General features: G+C 52.1%; 1 protein-coding gene across 13 annotated transcripts in view; it reads left to right on the forward strand.

Moving 5' to 3' along the window:
• Positions 1-16,366, forward strand: part of EP400 (E1A binding protein p400) — a 95,918-nt gene that overhangs the window by 8,671 nt on the left and 70,881 nt on the right. For 7 of the 13 annotated variants that reach the window (XM_058691541.1, XM_058691538.1, XM_058691543.1 and 4 more), the window contains exons 2-4: positions 1,856-2,019; positions 4,709-6,069; positions 8,100-8,210. In XM_058691541.1, the coding sequence (XP_058547524.1) occupies positions 4,744-6,069; positions 8,100-8,210 (1,437 nt within the window). In that variant the 5' untranslated portion in view covers positions 1,856-2,019; positions 4,709-4,743. Of the gene's footprint in view, positions 1-1,855; positions 2,020-2,757; positions 2,810-4,708; positions 6,070-8,099; positions 8,211-16,366 lie in introns of all 13 variants that reach the window. The other 6 variants (XM_058691545.1, XM_058691544.1, XM_058691547.1 and 3 more) reach the window with 3 other exon arrangements.

Genomic DNA, 16,366 nt, shown 5'->3' on the forward strand with positions numbered 1-16,366 from the left:
CCTGCATTTGTGTGGCCGCGTGGTGCTGCACTAAATGGAGGGACCACATGGATTCAGCCCGTCTCTGAAACATGGATGGATGTGGAGTTTGGTCCTGATGTTCTGCGTTTACAAATAAAACTTTGTGCGGGCGTGTGGATGTGTTTTTGTACGGGAGGTGGATATTCAGGGCAAAGCGGAGCGGCGGCCTCAGTGCGTGCACGGCCACGTGCAGGTGTGCGCGGCGGCTCCAGGCCCGTTTGGGGGTCCCGCAGCTCCCCGTGGCCTCCCCAGCAGGCTCGCCGCCTGGCTTCTGAACTGTTCGGTCTGGTAGATGGGAAGTGACGCTTCGCCTCAATTTTAATTGCCATTTTCTGACTAGGAGCGATGATATACAGGTGAAATGTGCTTGAAAAATGCAGCTCCGTATCCTGGAGTTGTACCTGGTTTTACTGGTTTTTCGTAATAGGAAATCTCATTTCATAAGTAAGGGCTGGGAGCGAGTGAACGGAGTCAAACCTGTAGTCCACTACTTGTGAGCAGCCTCGGAGAGGTACTCCGTGTTTTGGTGGATCTCAAGGGCCAAGTCTAGGCCCTGGTTTTTGCATTTGGAGTGTTGGACTGGTCCTTATTTTTAGCAGCTGGACTGTCTTCTGACACCCCGTGTCTGCCGCTCTGGGTCCTCACAGCCCATAGGGGGCGGTGAGCATGCTCTGTGCACGGACACGTTGAGAAACACTTCCCTGCAGGAACAGCAGTGCTCCCTGCGTGATGAATGGTGCACGGCCCTGCTTTGGCCGGGGTGGGGCACCGTGACCATGGCAATATTATACCGCGGAGCTACCCGAAGCGGGAGATGGCCCCGGCCAGATCTGGGGAAGCGTGGGGGCAGAGAGGGATGTGGGTTTGGGAAGGCAGCAAGGCTCATGGCTTGAGCTCCCGACCTGTTGAAGGGGAGGAAGAGGGGTTCTGATCCCTAGCTGCCTGGACTCTGGCTGTTCCCGGATGGGAAGCTGGGAGTGGAGGGCGGGCAGCGGAAGCCGTTCCAGGCCTAAGCGAGCGGGCTCGGAGCAGCTGCTGTAAGTGTCCGGTCTCTCGGGCCCTCCACCCACCCTCTGAAGGGATCTGGCCCGGGCACCCCTGCCCTCCACTGATAACTGGGCCCAGGCAGTATTCCTTAGAGTGGCATCTTCCTGGTGTCCAGATGTGCCCCTTTATGATGTCATTGCCGCCCTGACAGAGCAGCAGCAGGCACAGATGGGCCTGTGGCTGGCACCGTCCTGCCGGTGGCACCGGTGAGTGTTGCGTGCAGCGGTCTTGAGGGCTTGCACTCGTGGTCTACTAGCCTGGTGCCACTGACCTTGGCCTCCTCCTGAGCAGTGCCCACATGGCCCATGCTTCAGGGTTGGCTCCAGCTCTTTCTGATAGACCTTGAAAGTAGACACAGCCGCCGTAAAAAAAAAAAAAATAAATAAATAAATGTTGTTTTGCCATTGGTGGTAGCTTTGCTCTCCCTTGGGGTACCTGTGGCACATTTTGGGGTAAAGCTGCTTTATGTAAGCAATTTCTTTACATTGTAGTCGATTGGCTTTATTTCTGTATCTTGACCATAAGCTCACTGAAGTCAAGATTCACTTTTTCAAAAAGCTGAGATGTAATTTACACGTAGCAAAGTTCACACTTTAGCATGTGGGCTCTGTGACTTGGGACAAACGTGTTTGTGACCATCCTCACAAATCAAGTGGAGAAACGGATCCACACCCCCAAATTCCCTCCTCCTCCTCCTCCTCCTCCTCCTCCTCTCAGGTCAGCTGCTGCCTCACCTGCAGCCCCCAGGGTCTGTCTGATCTCTGTCCCTTGGTTTTTCCCGTTCCAGGATATCACGTCATGTCAGTGACCTGCGGTACATGATCCTCGAGTCTGGCCGCTCCTTGGCGTCTCTCGACTGGTCCTGGTGTGGGCATGTCACTGGCTTGGTCCCTGCGTTGCTGAGGCTCCGCGTGTGGCTGCTCCAGCGCCGTGTGCCTTTGCCAGGTGAAGGTCAGTGTTTGTGTTTGACATGTTTCACTGGATCGCTGCGTAATTTATACTTTCAGCAGAGTGGTGGTTATATTGCATATCGGTGTCTCGCTCTTTTCACTTAACATGTTTGAACGTTTTTCGTTTTTATTACAGTCTCCATCTAGAACTTGGACACTGGATATTTCTGTCTTTTGGGGTTTTTTTACTGAATTTTACTGCAACGAATATTTTTACGCACAATTTAAAAAAATAGGTCAGTTTTCTCCGGAGAGATTCCAAGAGATAGTATTACTGGGTCAAAGGTAACGGGGTCAGATGGGTTGCTTCTGCTTTCCCAGCACCATCGCCCACCCCGTTAGGCATGCTCTGGGCTCTGAGCCCTTTGAGATCTCCACTCCGTGTCCCCATCTGCCTCCCACACCCCCTAGCGGGTTGGCAGGGCGCCTGCTGTGGGATTTAACATCTCGGCCAAGTGGGCCTGGGAGGTAGTTATTTCCGTGCGTGTCGCATTCATTAGTAGTGAGGTTGGATGTTGTCCTTCCAGCTGCTTAAGTACATGTTTTTCTTTCGTGAACCTTTGTCCTTGATTCATTTTTCTGTGGGGTTTGAGTGTTTTTCAGTTTACAGGAGTGCTTTCTGTGATACTGGTTGTAGTCCTTTGTTGTAATTACCCCAAATAGTCATGATTTTGATGATTTACTTTTGAGTTTTAAACATTTTTAAATTGCGTGTTTTCAAATCCATGTGTCTTTTCAGATACAACTTTACCGCGTTAAGTTTAGGGACTTGAATTCTCTTCAGAGCTTTAGTAAGTATTCACTTTTGTGTTCTTTACATATTTCCGTTTTGACTTTCCTACGTTTGGTAAAAAAAACTTGGAACGTTAGCTTGTAAAGTGCTTCATTTATTTTGGTGAACGATTTGTGGTGACACTTTAAATGGGGTTTTCACCACGTGTCAGTGATCCGTTCCCCCTCACTCTTACCTTCCCCTGGTTTTGTGAGTTGTGAGACATAAGAGAGTCTGTTCCTGGCCTCTGTTTTCTCTCACTGCTCACTCTGGGGACGTATTGTAGGGAAGTAACCGCAACTGTGCTCCTGTGTGCGTGTTGACCCTGTAGTTCTGTCTTTGTGCCATTTCCGCACTGGTCTTCGGTGCGTGCTTACGAGGACCAGGCGCAGAAGCTTGTTCTGAGAGCAGCAGGCATGCCTGAGGCCCCTCTGCGGGGCGCCTGTCGGGGTGGCTGCTCGAAGCCTTCCTCCCTGTGACCCTGATTTCCCGTGTAGACGCGTGCTGCTGCTGGCCTGTGATCGTTGGGCTCTGTCTTCAGAGGTGCCCGCCGAGCACAGAGTGCCGTTTCTGCTGTTTAAATAGGCCCTGATTTTCAGCTTCCTCAGCCTTTCCTCGTGTAGCCGTACGTCCTGTGGCTTCTGATTGCATGTATCCGTCTACTCCAGCCGGGACCTGGGGCTGTGGGGCACTCCACGCACATATGTGTCTTTGTCAGCTTGATAACTTCTGGTTTATGATGTTCGCATCCCTACTTTCTGTGAGATGAGCTATGAGGACGAGAGGGCCGGCCCTCTTGCTCGTTTTGGGGGGCAGGGATGGGAGGAACACCCAAGAAGCGGGGAGCCAGGTGGGAATTTCAAACCACGGAAGGGTGTTTCTGTGCCTGTGACCCTGCCACAGCAGGAAGCAGACAGCCGTGGGGGGCGGTGGGTCGGGGGGTGGGAGCTGTGGGTGGCATCCTGTCCCTTGCGGACATAGACTCTCTAGCCGGGTCTGACTTGGGAGCACTTTGGGGTCCCACCTCACCACCTGCTCAGCCCTGTCCTGAGAGGTGACCCCCAGCGGGTGTCTTCCTCTCCCCCAGCACCTCCCTAGTTCTGTGCACGAAGCAGTTTTTGGGTGGGAGCCCTTTGAAGCCATGGTACCGGGCTCAGACAGTTTGCAAACCTCTGAGGGAGACTCTCCCCAAGCAAGGGCCCTAGTGCCCACCGTTCCCCTTCTCTCCCTGAGGTTTGAGGCATCTTCCCGTTTTGTCCTGGCTCCCGCAACAGGTCTGAGGCGAGGCTTTGGCCCCAGGCCCGGGCCCTCTCTTTTAGGAGCTTAGAAGAGACTGTTTGTCTGATACGTAGTGGGTGCTCTGTGTGCTGGCAGTTGATGTAGCCCAGAAGTTGGTGGGGGCTGGTGGGGTGTTCTGTTCTGGTCATGGGGTGATGGCAGCATACAGCCCGCGCCTCTACTCGGCAGCGGTCATGCCCGCCGGTGAGCGGGGCGCCATCCCTCCACCGTGTGTGGGAACAGAGAAGGGCCGCGAGGCCAGGGGAAGGCCTCTGGGGAGAAACGTACCCGTCACCGGTGCCAGTGCCGAGTTCAGATCCTGCTTGGCCTCGAGCTGGTGATGCCGGTTACCGTCCATGGTAGCTGGTTGGGATCACCCGCCTACGGCCAGGCTGTGCCCTGGCCCTGGGCGCAACCGTGACCCCAAAGGACCCGTTCCTCGTCTGTGCTGAGGGACGTCGGCTCCAGCGCCGTCTCTTGCGTGGCTCGACGAGAATCTCAGACTCACTTGCGTCAGATGCCGGTGGGAGCGTGCCTTCAGAATCTCTCTCTGGTGCTGCTTAATGGCGCTCGTAGTAAGTGCCGATCAGACGGTTACACTTGACTCAAGTAACTCGATTTTAACTTTGGTTTTTTTCAGGAGAACCTTAAGTTGGATTAAAAAGGGGGGCGATAATGCACCATGGCAGCGGCCCTCAGAGCGTCCAGCACCAGCTGCAGAGGCCCCGGGCCTTCGCCAGCAGTGAAGAGGAGCAGCAGGCCCACCCAAATCCACCCCAGTCCCCGGCCACGCCCTTCGCGCCGTCGGCCAGCCCGTCTGCGCCTCAGTCGCCCGGCTACCAAGTGCAGCAGCTGATGAGTAGGAGTCCCGTGACCGGGCAGAACGTGAACCTCGCCCTTCAGAGCGTCGGACCAGTGGTGGGGGGAAACCCCCAGATCACGCTCGCCCCTCTGCCGCTCCCCAGCCCCGCTTCTCCAGGTTTCCAGTTCAGCGCCCAGCAGAGGCGCTTTGAGCATGGCTCTCCGTCGTACATCCAGGTCACTTCGCCGCTGTCACAGCAGGTGCAGACTCAGAGCCCCACCCAGCCCAGTCCCGGGCCGGGGCCGGGCCTGCAGAGCGTGCGGGCAGGCACCCCCGGCCCCGGCCTGGGCCTTTGTAGCAGCAGTCCCGCCGGGGGCTTCGTGGACGCCAGCGTGCTGGTGAGGCAGATGAGCTTGAGCCCGTCCGGGGGCGGGCACTTTGTGTTTCAGGAGAGCTCGGGCCTCGCCCAGATGGCTCCGGGCACCCAGGTGCAGCTGCAGCACGCGGGGGCTCCCATCGCGGTCCGAGAACGGAGACTGTCACAGCCCCACGCGCAGTCCGGGGGCACCGTCCACCACCTGGGACCTCAGAGCCCCGCGGCCGCGGGCGCGGCCAGCCTGCAGCCCCTGGCCAGCCCCGGCCACATCACCACCGCGAGCTTGCCCCCCCAGATCAGCAGCATCATCCAGGGGCAGCTGGTCCCGCAGCAGGTGCTGCAGGGGCCGCCGCTGACCAGACCCCTGCTGCCCGGGGTCGGGGTCGGGGTCGGGGGGGCTTCGGCCTTTGGGATGACGTCCCCGCCGCCCCCCACGAGCCCTTCCAGGACCACGGTGGCCCCGGGCCTCTCCAGCCTTCCTCTCACATCTGCGGGGAGCGCGGGGGTGAGGAAGGCTCCCAAGAAGTTGGAGGAGATTCCCCCGGCCTCTCAGGAGCTGGCCCAGATGCGGAAGCAGTGCCTGGACTATCACTACAGAGAGATGGAGGTGTTGAAGGAGGCCTTCAAGGAGTACCTGATTGAGTTGTTCTTCTTGCAACACCTCCAAGGGAACATGATGGACTTCTTGGCTTTTAAGAAGAAGCATTATGCTCCGTTGCAAGCTTATCTTAGGCAGAATGATTTGGACCTGGAGGAGGAGGAGGAGGAGGATGAGGAGGAGGAGGAGGAGGAGGAAGAAAAGTCTGAGGTTATCAACGACGAGGTGAGAAACGGCAGCGTAACAATTAGAGGACCATGCTACGCAGATTTGAGTCTAGGTGACTGTTGTTGACGTGTAACCTACGAGCCCGGGGTGTTTCTAGGATGTGGTCTCATCAGGATGTGATCCGGGAGTAGACCCAAAGGCATATTTTGTTGTTTCCTGAGGTGGGGGGGGGGAGGGGGGGCAGTTCTGGATGCTGGCAGGAAGATGCAGGGTGGCCCCAGGAGCACTGCTGTCCAGAACTGAGCACTTTCATCCAGAGAAAGGTGGTCCCGTTTCCCGAGGGCTACCCTGGCACGACCCAGCCTTCCCCTGTGCTCGGCTGGTGGCATGGGTCTTGGCCGGCACTGAGGCTAGAGGTGTGGAGACCTTCTGGCTGCTTGTCGGGGTTTCACATTTTACTCCTACGGGCCCACCTGTTAAAAACCCCACACATGTGGTTTTTATTTTTATTTTTTTTAATTTATTTATTTTTTTAACATTTATTTATTTTTGAGACAGAGAGAGACAGAGCATGAGCAGGGGAGGGTCAGAGAGAGAGGGAGACACAGAATCCGAAACAGGCTCCAGGCTCTGAGCCGTCAGCCCAGAGCCCGATGCGGGGCTCGAACTCACGAACCGCGAGATCATGACCTGAGCCGAAGTCGGACGCCCAACCGACTGAGCCACCCAGGCGCCCCACATGTGGTTTTTAAAGAAGGGATTTGAATCACTAGGTTTTTATAGAATACCAGTCATGATTTTAAGTCACTAGGTATATTTGTGTGGTGCCTTTGTGATTAAAACACAGTTGTTACAGCAAAATGAGAGTTTTTCAATTTTTAGAGGTAGTCTTCATTTTGAGAAATTAAGCAATTTTTTTTTCAATGTTTATGTATTTTTGAGAGGAAGAGACAGAGTGTGAGTGGGAAAGGGGCAGAGAGAGAGAGGGAGACACAGAATGTGAAGCAGGCTCCAGGCTCTGAGCCGTCAGCACAGAGCCCGACGCGGGGCTCGAACTCACGAGCCTTGAGAGCGTGACCTGAGCCGAAGTCGGACGCTGAGCCGACGGAGCCACCCAGGCGCCCCTTCAGTTGGAGAAATTAAACTCCCATGTGTGCAAGTACCTATCGAGTAGGATCTCTTTCAGATAGTGAAGTTTTCGGGTGCCCGGGACGGGTGCTTGTGAATCCCCCAGTTGAGGTTTTTCATTTCCATAGTGATCGCTGAGACCCTTTTACTTGTACTTCCTGAAAAAGAAGCTGATGAAAACAGGGCGGTAGTGAGGGCTGCTGTAATGTGCTGTACTTTGTGCCTTTGTGTTGTGTAGTCTACAGTACGTTGGTGGGACTGACTTTGTTTTACGATGCAGCTCAAGTAATCGAACTCACTGTCAGCTCTTCTCCTGCAAAGAAATCCGCCTTTGCTGACCAAACGCTGGTCTCTTTGCTCTGCCGTCCTCGTCGAGGTTTACGGACGTATCTGTGTGGCTTTGCCATTGTGTGTTTTCTTTTAACACCCTTTCCAGAAAGGACCATTTTTATGTTCCAAAAGTTTATATGACTGTTTTGAGGACGACACCTCTGTTGCCATGAAATAGTGAATTTCAGTTCTCTCTCTGGACTCCAGCGTTGTCCGAAAGGATCAGCCCCCCCTTATCTGTGCTAGCGAGGAAACAGTTCCCTTTTTGCACCTTCCTGCTGAGACAGACGCAGTAGGCCCCGGGGCGGCCGGCACGCAGCGCGGGTCGCCCGTGAGGGTCTCGGGGCTCTGGCGCCCGGACACCGCCTGCCGCTTCCCCGTTGACGGTTCGAAGCCGCAGAGGGTACGGGTGCCGCCCCGCGCTCAGACCGGAGGCGTGCGGCCGAGTCAGGTTGTTACGTGGCGAGTCCACCGTGAGTCAGTTCGGTGTCCTCTTACGGGAGGTAATGCAAAAGCGTTCCATTTTAAACACCAGACGTCGCCGAGCTTATCAGCGATAAAATTCTGACAAGATTTTGAGCAGTCTTAAAAATTATGTTGCCTTTTTTTCTCAAAATATTTCCTCTCAGGTAAAGGTTGTGACAGGAAAGGATGGGCAGACTGGTACTCCCGTTGCTATAGCAACCCAGCTTCCGCCAAATGTTTCTGCTGCTTTTTCAACCCAGCAGCAACCGTTTCAGGTACTTTTCGATGGTTCTCAAATGTAGCCTCATCCCAGACTTCCCTCCATCCAGATAATTTAACCTTCGATTTACTATTTGCTCTTCAGCATTTTTGTCCAGAGCCCATTCCTTATTTTTAAAAAGTTAAAAAGCCTTCCTGCATATAAGATGATAAAATTAAGTTGCATGAGTCAATGACAGCACAGACCTTAACGCATCATCATTTTTTGTGTGTCGACTGTAACGCAGTGGTAGCGCCAGCATGCATGTCATTTAACACCGTCCCGTTGAATGTGTGCTCGGGATTCCTTGTGCGCTGTGTTTTAAATGTCTGGTTCTTTCTTGTGTCTCCTACCTGTGTTTTTAAGAGCAGTGCAAAACAGAACAAGAGAAAAAAAGGTGTAAGCAGGTGGTAACTTGATGTTTTCCGCAGCCGGAAGAAGCGCTGAAGGGAGACAGTCTGGAGTCATCAGGACTGTAGGCTCCGCACGGTGTCCACGGAGGGCGAGCTGAGTAGCGTTAGTTGTTTGAGAAGCAGATCTCTCAGTGTGCCATCGGCGATGCCGAGAACCCGAAAGCAGAGATCAGATTCTACTAGGACGGAGTGGGCGGTTCTTGGGTCTGAAAGCACGAAAGTGCTCTCGTGTTTGTAGTGACACTGTTTTGTAAACAGTTTTTTTAGTTTTAAGTTTGCCACAGTTTCAAACGTACGTGTGAGTTGCAAAAACAGTTTTTGAAAGAACTGCCTCTATGTCCTTTACCTGGATTCCCCGGATGTGCACCTTTTGCCCCTCTGTGGTGTCTTCGCTCTCTCCTCCGTGTGTCCGCACACGTTTCCCCCGGAAGTGGGTGACAGGCAGGTGCCCACGCCAGGCCATGCGCTTTTATCCCTAATCCTCAGCATCTGGTAGGGACGTTGTTCCCTTGGCTTAACACGGTACAAGTCGCATCAGTGCTACGACTAAGCCACGGCCCGCGTGCAGTTTTTGTCTCTTGCCTCGATGGTGTCCTTTATACAGCGGACTCTTAAACAGTGCAGGGGCACCGTCCCCCTCGCACAGTGGAAAATCCACATACGGCTTTTGACTCCCCCAAAACTTAACTACCGAGAGCCTATTGTTGACCGGAAGCGTTACAGACAATATAAGTAGTCGATTAATACGTTCTGTGTGTTATGGGTTTTATATATCGTGTTCTCACAGTAAGCTGTAGAGGAGGAAACCCTAAGGAAGAAGAGAAAACACAGTTGCAGCACTCTGCTGTCGCCAGCAATCTGCACAGACATGGGCCTGTGCATTTCAAACCCGTGTTGTTCGAGGGTCAGCCGTAGTGGTCTTACCCTAGTCTTGGGTCATTGACAGTGCTTGGTTGTCATGTCTCCATTAATGTTGTGGCACGTCTTTAATCTGGGCTGACTCCTTGTGTTTTTCTTTCTTTCTTTCTTTTTTTTTTTTTTTTACTGTTTGTTTATTTTTGAAGCAGAGAGAGACAGAGTGCCAGCGGGGGAGGGGCAGAGAGAGAGGGAGACACAGAATCCCAAGCAGGCTCCAGGCTCTGAGCTGTCAGCACGGAGCCTGACGTGGGGCTCGAACTCACGAATCACAAGATCGTGACCTGAGCTGAAGTCAGATGCTTAACCAACCGAGCCACCGAGGTGCCCTGCTGGCTCCTTGGTCTTTCCTGACCTTCACCATTTTTAGTTGAGGCTGGCTGTTTTGTAGAATGTCCTTGGAGAGCAGGTTGTCTGACGTGGGCCGTGTAGTGTTGAGAGGAGTGCCGCAGAGGTGGCCCGTGCCTAGGTCACGGCCGTGTCGGGGCCGTGCGGTCCACGGTCCTGCAGCCGGTGACGCGCACTCTGACCGCTGGGGGAGGACGGCGTCCACCAGGCTTTTGCAGTGGAAGTTCTTCTCTTTCCTTTGGTAAATGGTGAGTAGTTCGGGGAAGATACTTTGAGACCGTGTAAATATCCTGTATCTCATTAAACTATCTTTCCAAAATCCGATTTCACCTTAAAGCTTGCAAAATGGATCGTCTAGCTCCATTGTTCCTTCTGCACTTACCAGTTGGCCATCTGCTGTTAACGGTGCGCTTTCTGTATTTGTTATGTAGGTTTTTATTTTAATCAGTGGATTATGTCACTGATGGTACTTTTTTTTAGCCTTATTTAATTCAGTGAAACTCGCTCTGTTTTGTCTCTAGTTCTGTTGAGTTTCTAGTTCTGTTCTGTTTTGTTTCCGGTTCTGTTGTGTGGCCACCATGGCGGTCCAGAAACCGCTCTGTCACCCTCTCTGAACCTTTGCTCTCTGCCTCTGTGGTTTTGCCGTTTCCAGAATGAAATCTAGAGGGAGCCCTACCGCATGTGGCTTCTGTCGCTGAGTGTCCACGCTATGCCATTTACCAGTAGTCTTTTCTCGGTTTGTTTATTCGTTCACCCTTTGAAGGACACTTGGCTTGTTTACTTAGCGCAGCTGCTGTCACTGTTCGTATCCAGCCTTGTGTGTGTGTGAACCTAGGCCTTTGTGTCCTGTGGGTACGACGCAACCTCAAAGGAGGACTGCGGGGTGTTGCTGAGTGTGGGTTCGATCTCAGGAGAAGCTGCCAAAGTCGCCCGGGTGGGGGGGTGGGGGGGGCTGTTCCGTGCCACGTTCCTGCCACCCCCCCCCCCCCCCCCCCCCCGCCGTGGCCTCTGGGCCCCGTATGTCCTCTCTGGTCGTGCTGACATGTGTGCAGTGGTTCCAGTTTGTGGGCTCAACTGGCCAGCTGGGTATCTTCTTTGGGAAAGTCTTGGTGTTTCTTTGCCAAGTGTTGTAGTTGAATCGTGTGTGTCGCTGTCGTGTTTGAGAATTCTTTGTATCGTGAATGTGAGTTTCTTGTCAGGTACAAATTTGCACATGTTTTTCTCCTATTCTAAGGCTTATGCTTTTCTTCTTTTACACTATTTTTCACAGAGCAGAAGTTCTACATTTCGATGCACTGTTTTACCGTTTTTTTAATCTTATGGATTGTGCTTTTGGTGTCGTATCTCATCTCTTGGTTCAGCCTGAGGTCACAGATATCGCCTGTGATTTCTCCTGGAAGTTGTATGGTCCACGGTCCCCTCTGAGTAAAGTTGTGGATGACGAGGCAGACATACGCAGAGGTTCATTTTTCTGCGTGTTGATTTCCTGTTGTGCCCGGACCGTGTCGTACACCCACTGTTCTGCTTCCCTTGCGCTGACTTTGCATCTTGGCCGAACATGAGCCGACTCTTGTCTGTGTGGGTCTCTTTCTAGACTCTTCGGTCTTCTCTTCGTGTGTGTGTCTTTCTGCCAGTGGCACACGTTGTCGGCCACCGTAGCTTTGTAGGAAGGCTTGAAACCAGTGTGGGTTCAACTTGCTTTTTTCAAAGTTGGTCTGGTCATTCTCATAGAAATTTTAGAATCCGCTTTGTCGCTGTCTACGGAATTTAGATTGGGATTGTACTGAGTCTGTTGACCAGTTTGGGGAGGAGTAGTGTCTCCACCGTATTGAGCCTTCCAGTCTGGAATATGCCGTGTCTCTCTGTTTTGGTCATTTTTTGTTTTTGTCTGTGTTTTGTACTTTTCAGCATGCTGATTCCGTACCTATTTTGTTAGATGTGTAACCGAGTAGTCCAGTTTTTCTGCGGTACTGTAAATGGCAACCAAAAAAGAATTTGAGATGTTCCTTGCAAGTGTATAAGAATACAGGTGATTTATTTGAACCTATGTTCCACAACCTTGCTGAACTCTTTTATTAGTTTTAGGAGCTTTTCTGTAGATTCCGTGGGATTTTCTACATAGAGAATTGTGTGTGCAAAGGAGGCAAGATTTCTTTTTTCCCTGCCTGTATGCCCTTTATTTATTTTTGTTTGTTTTGCCTTATTGCCCCGGCAAGGGCTTCCAAATATGCTCTTAAATGGAGTAGTAAGAGTAGACATTCTCACCTTCCTCCCGATCTTTGAGGGAAAGGATTTCGTTTCTCACTGGTGGGCCTGATATTTGCCTGCGGAGTTTATAGACGTCCTTCACTGGGTGGAGGGTTCTTTATGTCTAGTATTGATCGCGAATGGCTGTTGAATTTTGTCAGATGCTCATCTGTTCGTGTGATCATGTGATCTTTCTTCTTTGGCCCGCGAGGGTGGTGAGTTCCGTCACATCGAGGTGTAATCTGTTGGAAGGACGTGCGCAGATCCTGAGCGTTAGGGTTTGTGGGCTTTGTCAAGTGCCCGCGTTGCCCACCTCCGCTGGGCCTCCTCGTGCCTCCGCCGTCGTCCGCTGCCCGTTCCCCTCCCCCTCTTCTATTGCTGTGTGTTTTGATGGTCAAATGGCAGGTGATGTGGAGACCTTCGAGCTGGCCCTCGGGCGCCATTGATGTGTTTGTGTCACTCTCTGAGCCCCTCCTTCCTTGCCAGCACAGAGCGTTTAAGGTTCATCCTTTGTATTCCTCGACCCAGCCCAGACTTCGTTTCTGCACGGTTCCGGTTCCCTCTGGTGGGGGATAGTAATTTGGCCCTCAGACGCGTAGGTGCTTCTTGTAACGAGTCCGGCATGATCGAAGTTAAATTCTTTACGTTTGAGATCGTGGGAACTTCTATCAGCAGCGCGTCTTTCCGTTCATGCTTAGCAGAATGGAACGCATTATCGTGTTTATAGACGGGTTGATAAATGTTTGCCTGAGGACGGGGGGATGGGAAGGCAAGGAGTGCCCGTCAGCTTACGAGAAACAGGTGCGGTCTCCACAGTGACACAGGTGATTAAGCCACTGTCACCCGCCACCACACTCACTAGGTTTCCAGAAGTGGAACTGGACAGAATCTGTTGACGTAGGTCAGTGGGATTCTCATCTACTTTTGGCGGGAATGTAGCATGGAGGTGTGTGGGAACATTTTGCGTGACCTGAAAAGGTGGACACGGGCAGACCCTTTGTCCCGTCAGCGTGCCGTGAGGAGTTCTCGAGCGTGTACACCGGAGACCAGCTACGGTAGTGTTCCCCGCAGCGCTGGTCCTAATCGCCCCCGCCTGGAAAGAACCGGACGACCCCCAGCAGGAGCCCAGATCCGTGGATCGTTCACGTTCATACAGAGGAGTGCTGACGAGAGCCACCGGTGGGGAGGGGGGCGGCCGTGGTCCCGACGCCCGTGGGTGTGTGTGGGGCTCAGCCACACCTTATGGAGCGGAAGGGCTTACGGGAGGTTCTCTAGGAAGCAGAGCCCAAGGAGTACCTTGTGGGGGGGAGTCTGAGCTGACGGCGTCCCGGGAGGCGCACACTCGTGCACACTCGGCTCAGGTGGCGAGTCCCCGGGCGGGGCAGGGGGCAGGGGCGGCAGTCTGAGCCTCGTGAACAGCCCATGGGCGGTTGCCGTTACTACTCTTAATTTTTTTTTTTTTTTTTCAACGTTTTTTATTTTATTTTCGGGACAGAGAGAGACAGAGCATGAACGGGGGAGGGGCAGAGAGAGAGGGAGACACAGAATCGGAAACAGGCTCCAGGCTCCGAGCCATCAGCCCAGAGCCTGACGCGGGGCTCGAACTCACGGACCCCGAGATCGTGACCTGGCTGAAGTCGGACGCTCAACCGACTGCGCCACCCAGGCGCCCCGTTACTACTCTTTTCAACTGCGTGTGTTCATTTTTCTCCTTTCCCTTCTCCACGTTTTATTATGAAGAACTTCAAACAGAAAATTTGAACAGTGTTCAGTGAACAGCCATATCCCGCTATTTAAATTCTCATCGATTTTACTATGCCTTTAAGGTCACATATGCGTTTTGGGATATTTTTTTTGTGTGCGTGATATATTTTGTAATCAAATATTTAAGAGACTACGAGAGGAAGACCAGGGAGTCTCCAGTCTGAATTACAGGTCTTTGAGGCAAATATGACTGCGTGCCTCAGGAAACAGGAGAATGGAGTGTGTGGGCAAAGAGTTGAAATGAAAACACGTCCCTTGTTTTCTTCGGAAAAAACATCTCAGTTTGAGTTTTATTATTTACAGCTAGTAAGTCGTAGAGTTTTTATATTGTCTAATCTGTATCGACCAATGAAACGCTAGAAATAAATTCAGAATTTTTTGTGTTGCATATGTATTAATTTGCTTCCAGAAAATGCCGAGGCAGCGCTATGGGTAAGAGGTGTCCCGTGCACAGTAATACGTACACGCGCGTGTATGCGCGCACACGTGTTCACGAGAAGAACCCTTGTAAGTAGTAGCTCTCAGTGATTTTTCTGTTAGGAAGTGAATAATTGCCCACAATTCCGTCCTTCTGACACAAAGGTGTTGTATGATATACGTCAGTTGACGCGGTGTATTTACTCTCTTTCAACCAACTCTCGTGTTTTATTTACTTTCAGTTGTTCTCATTTTGACAGCTCCGAACATGCCATCATTTGGAGGAACTGTAATTCACTAAACCGGTTTTCTAAGTGTAGGTTCTACCTTTGCCGTTTGGAAAAAACTCAGGCGCAGCATCAGTGAATCAGGAAAGTCTGTCTGTGCTGCTTGCCGTGTGCCGTCACTTGGTTTTCCGCCGACAGTGGACACGCAGCGGCCCGGCGTTACTTGGCCCGGCCGGGACAGTTAAGCATTCTGAGAAGGGTTTAAGACGGAGTCTCAGGATGACTTTCGTTATTTGCGCCCAGTTTGAGGATTTTTATAATAACCTGATCGGTTGCCAGTTAAACTCTCCAAACAAATACAGAGTTCTCAGTTTGTGTATTCGTTTGCTTCTAGAAGAACTTGAGGCGTAATTCTATTAGAGCGCAGTTGTTTACAAGAGAATACTGTCTCATTATTTAGATTTTTTTAAAGCCTCCTAATTGGAGATTATTTTTCAGTGATGACGGTGTTAGAGAAAATGAATAATTACAGTCCCGTAACCTTACCCTACAGATGCTCTTGATTCTTCCGTGTGTGTCCATATCTTTATGTGTATCGTCACAAGCGTGTAGGTATAGACTGTGCAGAGGTTGGCAGCTTAGCGTGCTGCCACAGACATGCCGTTAGAAAGCACGAGTGCTTGTCCTGTCTGTGACGTCCTCGGTTTCCCTGGGCCATGGGTGAGCCCGGGGAGGCCGCCCGTGGAGCCTTGGGCTGAGAGAGCGGGAGCCGTCTCGTCCACGGCCCTCCCCACTCCCGAGTCCTCACCCCATTCTGACTTAGTTTATGGTTGGTTGGTTGGTTGGTCGGTTGGTTGAAATTGCGTAGAAGTTTCCCCCCCGGGGACTGCCAGCTGCAATGACCGCTTCGTTTCTTCCTCAGAATAACTTGTCTGTTCCTTGCTCGGTGGCAGACCATCTTTTCTACAAGCTGCATTCCTGGTTCCCTCCATTGTTCCGTTTCTTGCCATAGCTTCTAGATTCCCTGCAAATTATGTTGTGTTCTATGGATACAGTCCGTTCTGATGTTTTCTCTTAAAATGGGGACTCAGAATTCAGTTCCATCAGAGACCGTCTCTTTTCTCTGTTTTCTGATTTTGTTTTCAAGAGTTCCAATAAATGATTGCTAACTGAAATCAGGTTTGTATTTTAAACACCGCAGCTTCTTTCCCAGTAAAACGCCCATGAAGACAGCGTAAAAGGAAGCGAAGTCATTCCGAAAGCGAGAGTTGGTGGCAGTGAGGAAGCCGGGACGAGAGAGGCTGGCCCTCCCTGCCCGGGTCCATGAGGAGCACGGGTGGTTTTGTTTCGTGACGTCCAGTTTTCCAGCTTCTTCGTGTAGACACGCAGCCTCCCAGCACCGTTTTCTGGAGGACTTTCCATTCCCTCTGGGTGCTGTGTAGCCTTGAGGACGTGACCGGGTAGCATACGTGCGCGTCTCCTGGGCTCTGTCCGGTTCTTGTTGTGCGCCACCCTGGTCCCCGGCCCTTTCCAGGGCCGCAGAGTCTGGTCCCCTCGTCTCCTCTCGGGACTGCTTTCAGTTCGCTGAACAGCCCACTCTGCTGTCCAGGGAATTCTTACTCCAGATATTTTGTTTTTCAGTTCTGGAATCTCCATTTGGTTCTCTTAATAGTTTCTTTTTTCTGGTCGAGATTTTTTCTCGTCCTTCGTTACGGTATGTTTTCTTTATGTCTCCGTGCATACTTGTTAAAGCCACTGTGGAATCTTTGCTGCTGATTCCAGTATTTGCGTTACGCGGGGTCTGTGTCCGTGGACTGTATTCTGAGTGTGGCTCGTGTTTT

The sequence above is a fragment of the Neofelis nebulosa genome, chromosome 11 (assembly GCF_028018385.1).
Source record: "Neofelis nebulosa isolate mNeoNeb1 chromosome 11, mNeoNeb1.pri, whole genome shotgun sequence".
NCBI classification, from domain to species: domain Eukaryota; kingdom Metazoa; phylum Chordata; class Mammalia; order Carnivora; family Felidae; genus Neofelis; species Neofelis nebulosa.